General features: G+C 36.5%; 1 protein-coding gene and 1 non-coding gene across 2 annotated transcripts; both read right to left on the bottom strand.

The window, feature by feature from the left end:
• Window positions 1-2,519: 2,519 nt before the first annotated feature.
• Window positions 2,520-4,859, bottom strand: LOC103967000 (uncharacterized protein C167.05). Its single transcript, XM_048580077.1, has 5 exons — window positions 4,014-4,859; window positions 3,534-3,613; window positions 2,793-2,911; window positions 2,643-2,719; window positions 2,520-2,545 (listed from the first exon to the last, which is right to left on the bottom strand). Exons 1-5 carry the CDS (start codon window positions 4,234-4,236, stop codon window positions 2,520-2,522), a joined length of 525 nt encoding a protein of 174 aa, XP_048436034.1. The 5' UTR covers window positions 4,237-4,859.
• Window positions 4,860-7,253: 2,394 nt separating this feature from the next.
• On the bottom strand, window positions 7,254-7,339 carry LOC125475371. Its single transcript, XR_007256751.1, has one exon. It is a non-coding gene; the product is annotated as a small nucleolar RNA U30 (small nucleolar RNA).
• Between the last annotated feature and the right edge of the window lie 1,080 nt (window positions 7,340-8,419).

Below are 8,419 nucleotides of genomic sequence, written 5' to 3'. Positions count from 1 at the left end.
GGGGTGAATGTGTTCTTACGGCTGCTTATCTAATAAACCGTCTTCCTACCTGTCTTCTCCATAATAAATCTCCTTTTGAGGTTCTTCATAACAAAACCCCAAGCTATGACCACTTCCGCGTCTTTGGTTGTCAAGCCTATGCCACCACTTTATTCCCACCATTAAATTTTCACTCAGGCCCATCATTGCATCTTCCTTGGTTACCTTCATGGACAGAAAGCATACAAACTATATGACCTAGACACTCATTGCACTCTGACCAGTAGGGATCATGAAGATTCTTTCTCTTTTTCCGTTAACCCCACCCCTACCCCATCGTCAACGCTTACACTGCCTCTTCCCTTTCCTTTGGACCTTTCCTATCCACCACCTCTTGACACCACGCCACCTTCCCATACTGCCACCTCACCCACCTCCACTTCCACGCCCTCTTCCCATGCTGGCACCTCACCTGTCCACCCTCCCACCACTACACTTCCGACCTCACCTACTCCTTCCATCGATATTGCCTCGGATTCTACCCAACTACCCACGAACCCCCCATCTCCCAGCCTATGCCCCATCCTGACATTCCCCACACCCAACACACTTTTTCCCGTACCTATAAACCCACATCCTATTTAAAAGACTACGTTTGCTCGCAGGTGATTTTGCCACCACATAAATCCTCGACTTTGCAACTCGATTCTACAAAAGGTATGCAATATCCACTTTGTAATTTTATTTCTTACATCCATTACTCTCCCAAACATCTTTCATATATTTACTCTGTTAGTCGAAAAGTGGAGCCATCATCCTTTGCCGAGGCTGCTAGTGACCTTAATTGTCATCGTGCCATGAATGAGAAGCTTCAAGCTTTACATGCCAATGGTACTTGGACTTTGACTACCTTGCTCCTGGCAAAGTTCCCATTGATTGTAAGTGGGTGTACAAACTAAAGTATAATTTTGATGGTTCCATTGAGCGTTATAAAGCTCGCTTAGTAACTAAAGGTTACATATAGGCTGAAGGTATTAATTATCATGACACTTTTTCTCCTACTGCTAAGATGATTATGGTGCGTTGTCTTCTTGCTCTTGCCGCTAGTCAGTCTTAGTCTCTTCATTAGCTCGATGTTAATAATGCTTTTTTGCATGGTGACTTGCATGAGGAAATTTATATGTCTCCTCCTCCTGATCTTCGGCGATAGGGGGAGAATCTTGTGTGTCACCTTCATAAGTCCCTTAATGGTCTCAAGCAGGCTTCTCACCAATGGTTTGCCAAATTCACTAGTGCCATTCCTTCCGCTGGTTTTCAACAATCCAAAGCTGACTATTCACTGTTCACCAGAAAGTTTGGTACTTTTTTCACAACCTTGCTCATTTATGTGGATGATATTGTGATTATAGACAAAGACATCAGTGCCATTGATTCTCTAAAGTCTTATCTCCAGATAAAAGTCTTCCTATGGATGATACAAATTATCTAATGAATGAGAACTTCTCAAGGATCCTAAAAGTATCGGCGTTTAATAAAACGGTTAATCTACCTCACCATAACTCAGCCGGATATCACTTATCCCGTGCACGTTTTGAGTCGTTTATGCATGAGCCACGTGTACCTCATATGGATGTTGCGCTTCATTTTGTTCATTATTTGAAGTCTACTCTAGGTCAAGGCTTATTATTCCGTTCTAATAACTAGACCAAGTTAGCTACATTTTGTGACTCTGATTGGGCTGGTTGTCCTATCACTTGCCGTTCGACTCTGGGTATTATGTATTCTTGGGAAATTCTTTGATTTCATGGCGGACGAAGCGACAGAAAACTGTTTCACTCTCTTTAGCTGAGCCAGAATATAGGGCTATGGCAGGTGCTTGTGAGTTAATTTGGCTTCAGTTTTTGTTGAAGGATTTGAACATTCCTTTAGATGGTCCTTCCGTTTTATTTTGTGATAATCAAGCAGCGTTACATATAGCTGCTAATCCTGTTTTTCATGAGTGGACTCGTCACATTGAGATGGATTGTCAATTTATACGAGATAAGATTGCAGATAGCACTATAGAAACCAAGTATGTTGGTACGGCATACCAATTGGAGGATTTGTTCACCAAGCCTCTCAGGAAGGAAAAGTTTTTTACTATGTTACGCAAGTTGGGAGTTCTTGACATCCACTTTCCAACTTATGGGGGAGTGTTAGACAAGTAGAAACATAGTTAGAGTCTAGATATGATTGTAATCTTAATTGTAGTTGTATTCCTAACTTGTAGGGATAATACCTTGTTGTGCAAGGAATGTAATTGTATATATTCTTAATCACGTATCCATGAAATATACTTTTCAGCCCACATATCTTTTTCTACATTTTGACCATTTCATCCGAATAACCATTTACGGTAGGACTTGGCCAATTGATTCCTAGTCTTACAACCATACCAAGTTCCAACTACTACTTCCAGATAATCCAGCAAGGTGCTAAAAGAAATTGCACAGCATTAATCAAGGGCCAAACTGTTCTATACATACCACGAGCTCCCCTAGCTATATCATCGACTCATCTCCAGCTTCTGCCAATTCAAGATACAAATATTTATGTTTCAAAAAAAAGTTATGTGCAATCGACTTTAAGCTGGTTCCATTCACATATAAGATGGAAAATAATACCTTTTCCTGGAACGATTACAACCGGAGATGATTTACAGTTGCGCATGCAATACTTACTCACACTTCCTTGTAGTACACTGAAGAAATCCCAGCAATAAAGTGAGTAAATGAATTATGTGAGAGAGAGAGAGAGAGAGAGAGGAAGGGTACCCTTGAATGAATCCTCTGCCTCTGGTACCTAGGATCACAGCTGCTGGCTTTACTCGTTCTGCTTCCTTGCAAATTACCTTACCAGGATCCCCTTCCACAATCCGGGCACTAGTCCTTACCTACTTCCATAAATATTGTTTAAAATTTTGGATGTGAGAAATTCCAAATGCAAGAAAATAACCTACAGTTGGTTCTCATAATTGTCCACATTATTTACCTATAGAATAACAGTAAATACGTTATCTTGACAAATCTGTATCGTCAGATGTTTATATTACCATAATATGAATATAAAAATCAGGCATTAATCGAAAGCTTAGATTCATAGTATGTAGGAACCACACATTTTATGTTCTCAGACAGTTTGGCAAGTCAACATTTGCCGATAAAAGCAGTTCAAGCTGCATTGGGGTATCCATTATTACTGTTATCATGCTATATCGGCATTATCCAATTAATTCGACTAGATTACACTTATTCATCACAACAATATAGATCGAGTGTAGGCAAATAATGGAACTCATTTATTTGATGCTGCAAATGACTACTCATCTTGCCAACTTTAATTGAGAAATTGCAATGGCCAAAAGTTGTTTAAGTGCAATTTTATGTGCAATTTTGGATGCCCCAAATTAGATCATCGACAGTTGACATATAAAATTAGACATGGCTAATGTTCCACACATGATTGAAAGGGCATTAAGTTACGCTTGTGCCAAGTACAACCCTTATTATACTCACCATGGCAACTTCAAAAGCCTCCATAGCAAGCTTCTGCATAAGCCCCTCACTTGCATTGTAAACAATCTCGTTTTTCACATCTAATCACGAAAAAAATAATAAGAGGTTAGCTCAAGATAACCGTCTAGGTGCTGCATGATAGGAGCTAACATACAACATGAGACTCATATGCATTTACGGTTGAAAAAAAAAAAAAAACAAATCTTGAATATGACACGTCCTATGAACTCTCTCAATACTCTCCTTGTAACAATGGGGTGGAACCCACGAAGATGCGTGCCACCCCATTGTTAAATCCAAGTCTCATAGGACATGTCTCACGGAAAAACCTCTTCACCACAATAATTATACAAAAGATTTAACACTCGAGGTGTGCAATTCATATTCAAATCGAATACTAACATAAAAAATAAAAATAAAAAAAAATGTAAAAATACAGAACAATATCAACAAAGTTTGCAAATGAAGAAATGAATTAGCTGGAAACGGCATGAACAAGATGGATGGTATCCGCTAGCCTGCAGAAATGGATGAGAGCCCAATCGAAAGCGTGCTTGCTGTTGGGCCCATGATCCACAGCTATGACAATGTCACGGCCTCGCCTTCTCACCAGCTTCTCTCTCTCCAGCTCTGCGATTTGAAGCAGCTGCACTTCTCTCCACCTGTAAACTTCTTCGTCCTCCTTCACCGTCTCCAGCGCCATTATCGTATGATTAGCAGAACCGAATTAAGGATGATTTTAATGATGTGGGTTTCTTATGGCTTTTGGATTTTTGTTGTCGATTTGTTTGTATAGGGATGTTTTGTTCGGGAAATCATGGGCTACGGGCAGGAGACTTTGGGTGTGGTGTGTACGTGGATTCCCTTCCTTTGCTTTGCGTACTTTTTTTTTTTTTTTTTCCTAATAAACGATATTACACTGGAGGGAGATGATAACTTAGCCTCACAATGGGTTAGCAATAATATGGTTCAAATTCTCTTTTAGTGAGAATTGAACCTAAAGCCTCTCCTTTACATGTGAAGAAGAATATTAGTAGAGTGTAGTACTAAGTGAATTTGCTCTGTGTACTTGGATTGTCTACGTTCACTCACTTTTCTTTTTGTTGCCTCCATTTCTTATGTTTGTAGGATTCTTTACAGTATTCACATTTGGAATGTGGGATGACAAATCTTATTTAATTGTCTTGGTAAAATATATGGTTTTCTCATTAACTCTATGCGTATTGATTTTAGGGTGGTGCTATCCACACTTATCATTTTACTTTTCATACATTCTTTTCAATTATGTGGTACATCGAGTGAAATGAAGGACAAAAAAATAAAAGGTATGTGTGCAAGGTTAAGGGGGTGTGAGAATAGTACAATCCTGATTTTAAACTCTTCTTATTTCTTATAGTTTAGATGAATTTAGTATATATATTATCATTTGTAAAGAAGCAAAATGGTATATAGTCTATATGGGAAGTAAACGTATGGATGTTATGACCCGTCCCTAAGTTTCTATTAATTTCGCCCATTCTATGTGAAATGAGTAAAATGACCCTAGAAGGGTTATTTTGTTTCATGTTCGACCTTTGAGCTCGAGAGATGCTCTGGAATATATCTGTAAGTATTTTGGAGAAAAAAATTACTATGGGATGAAAGTTCCCGTAACACTTTACAGAATATTTTTTGGAGCTCGAATAAATTTATACGAGAAATATCAATGCAATATGGTTGAGAATGAGAAATACATGGGATTTACAGGTATGTGGTCTAATATTCTAATGGATAAGGTGTTAAGTTTCTACCCATGCGTCCTGGGTTCAAAACTCCTCTCCTAAATGATTTTATTTTTGCTCCTCCGGCATCTTAAGGATTTTATGCATATATAGTTTCTAAACCAGAGGATTAAAGCAGGAAATTAGTATGTTCCAAAAGAGAAATTAATTTTAGAAAATTTTCGTTTTTGTCCACTCATTTGTATTTTGCCCCCTCAGGACATAGTAGTGGTAACTACTTTGACATTGAGGCCTAAACGTCGTCGGCCATGAATGCTCCTACTGAGGATGACACTTTTTCTTAATGTAATTCTCTATTATAAACATCTATCTTAGAATGGATCGTATGACTTGAATATATTTGTATCTTTCCTTGATTGTGGTACTCATAACTTAAAACTACGCTATGAGAATGTTGTTGTCCATGTAGTAGAGAGTCCGAGATTGTTTCTTACATGTGTTTAACTTTGGCAATAACTCTATAGTCAGAACGGAATTTTTGGTATATTTAATAATTTGTCACTTAATTTAAGTCATCATGCATGTTATAGTGTAGTTACTATTTTGGTGTACGTCAGCATGCATCAATCTTGGTGTTTATCTGAAAATATCTAGATCGAGGTGTGTCAATGAACATTATGTTTCAAATTTAGTGAATCATCGAAATTTAAATAAGTACAGGGAATTTGAATCAAAGTTACCGTAAGTGGAAAATTCTGTATTAAATAAGGGTGAGCAAAATTATTGAGTATTAAGGTAAAAGAAATAGAGCACAAGTGAACAGAGCCAACTAAACCAAACCAGTCAACCAAAGCGATTAGGTTTCTCAAATCATCGATCCATCCAAATCGAATTTTCCTCTATAAATAATGGAAAGGCTTCAAAAATTGATGCCAAGAGGTACACATAAATAACAAGTTTAGCGCTACACCATTAGCATCTCAACCAGTTGGTGAAAGGTAACGGCAATTGGATGGTAAGGGCCATAAAATTGCCTTTATTTTTTACTCTAAAAGGTAATTGTCTTTGTACAAGTTCATCAATTTGAAAAGAGGAAGGATGAAAAAATTTAAAATTACTAAAAAAAATTTAAAATGACGAAAATTAAAATGACATGATTTTATTTTCTAAAATCCGTAAATTTTCTTATTTAGTTAAACTAAAAAAATCAATAAAATTGAATACAAAATTTGTTATTTTACGCTTTCAATTATAAAAATTGAAAAATAATGCGGATTTACGTCAAAATCTCAAAAACGTGAATGATAGCCTTGACAAGAATGAAGGGGGGCAATCAAAGAAATCACTCGGCTACTCATATTAATCCGACTCTTGAAGATGATCGAACACTTGCCAATTAAAAAAATTAGATGCTTAAGTTGATTCACTTTTTGCAATAAAGTTCCATTCTTTATCAGTGACAAATTATTTAATTTATTATAAATGAATTTTTAAAAAATAATGTGAGATTTCTACAAATAAAAAATCAATGTTCTTATAATAAACACTTATCCCAAAAGCACCTCGTTACAAAGCACTTTCAAACACAACATTATTCTTGTTTAGGGGTTACGATCAAAGTTTAAAACCCCAGATTCTGACTAGTCCAATTCAAAAGACTCATGGCAATTAACTATTGCATAATATTTCTTCCGTTAAGATGAAATTTGTTGCTTCAGATTCTCAACTTCAACTTCAAAAGGGGTTCTGTGAATTAGAAAACAATTTTTGACCTTTTTCCACGAATTTTATTGACCAAAAAAAACACCCCCCACGATTTTTATTGACCAAAAAAAACCCCACGATGTCTGACCTTTTTCCACACAAATTCGACGCATTGTAAAATAAACCCAGAACAAGAAAAACCCAAAAAAAACTAAAACAAAATGAAAACAGAAGTACAGAAAGCAGGAAAACTTTGAGTTCAAATAAGATAAAGGAGAATAAGAAAGAAGAAGGTGCTCAGAAAGATTATGAATGGATGAGATAGTTTCTCCTCATACAAGATCAGATTAACGAGATTATAAATTTCTCATCATCATCGCACCTGCTTGCCTCCTACAAACCATAATAATAAAACGAAAACAGAGATTAGAGGATTTGGTTATGGAGTTTGGGGCGGCGAGAAGTTAGAACTGGGAAAGAGTGAATGAATAGGTTGGAGGGAGGAGACGAAGAAGCAGATTGGTGACATAGGTTTCGCTTCGTGGTGTTAGTATTTATAGCGGGGAACAGTGCCCTTGATTGCCTTCCCCTTGTAGGCTAAGAATTGGGTGGATATGGGCTACAAATGATAAATCTCAGCTGGGATTGTTTTTAATCGAAAAGGCTGAAGTTCAGGCCCATCAATTATTCTTGGCAGTCCTTAATTCAGAGGGTGTCTCCAATGCGGAAGATTCTTTTGGAACTTACTAAATGTAAAATCACCGATAAGTAGGGATGGCAACAGTAGATAACTGCCTGAATGGAACAGATGTGGGTATGAAAATTTGGGAATGGAGAAAAACCTTGAATATTATTTGGTTACGATTTTGGATATGGTTATAGGCCTCTCAATCTGTATCCGTCCTCGAATTCAACCCAAATAATATATAATATAATTTATATATTTTCTTTATTCACCGAATTCATTACCTTAAGAATACAAAAGTTGCATTTTATGAGAAAGTTCAAAAGTTTTGAATCAAATCAATGAGAACTCAATGGTTCTTATGGAAGATATCAAAGATCAACTAATGTCATCAATGTTTTAAATACAATGCTTTAATTTTTATAATCCACAAGATCTGAATTTTTTTTTTAACAAACGATATTTTTACACTGAAAGGGTGGGGTGGTAGTAGACCTGGCAATTTCTTACACGACACGTAAACGACACGAAAATAACGGGTTTCAGGTCAACACGACAACTAATCGAGTCATTATCAGGTCACAGGATAATGACCCGTTAATAACGGGTCCTTAATAGGTTTACACGAGAGTGACACGAAGGTAACCTGTTTCAACACGATAAGAAAAAAGTTATTTTGATGATTTTAATTTTTTAAAATACTAAAAAAATTTACTATAAAATACAATAGATATAATGAATATGTATATATTGTTTATTAATTATTATTCTATATA

The sequence above is a fragment of a genome, unplaced genomic scaffold (genome assembly GCF_019419815.1).
Source record: "Pyrus x bretschneideri cultivar Hongxiangsu unplaced genomic scaffold, Pyrus_bretschneideri_v1 Contig142, whole genome shotgun sequence".
Taxonomy (NCBI): domain Eukaryota; kingdom Viridiplantae; phylum Streptophyta; class Magnoliopsida; order Rosales; family Rosaceae; genus Pyrus; species Pyrus x bretschneideri.
This window is presented reverse-complemented; position numbering and strand designations above follow the sequence as displayed.

Excerpts from the sequence above, each read along its gene's own strand:
- LOC103967000 (XM_048580077.1), bottom strand. The coding sequence starts at position 4,236 with ATGGCGCTGGAGACGGTGAAGGAGGACGAAGAAGTTTACAGGTGGAGA. Across the intron at positions 3,614-4,013 it reads TCTTGTTCATGCCGTTTCCA|ATGTGAAAAACGAGATTGTT; the intron begins GCTAATTCATTT and ends TTTCGTGATTAG. Across the intron at positions 2,912-3,533 it reads AGGCTTTTGAAGTTGCCATG|GTAAGGACTAGTGCCCGGAT; the intron begins GTGAGTATAATA and ends TTATGGAAGTAG.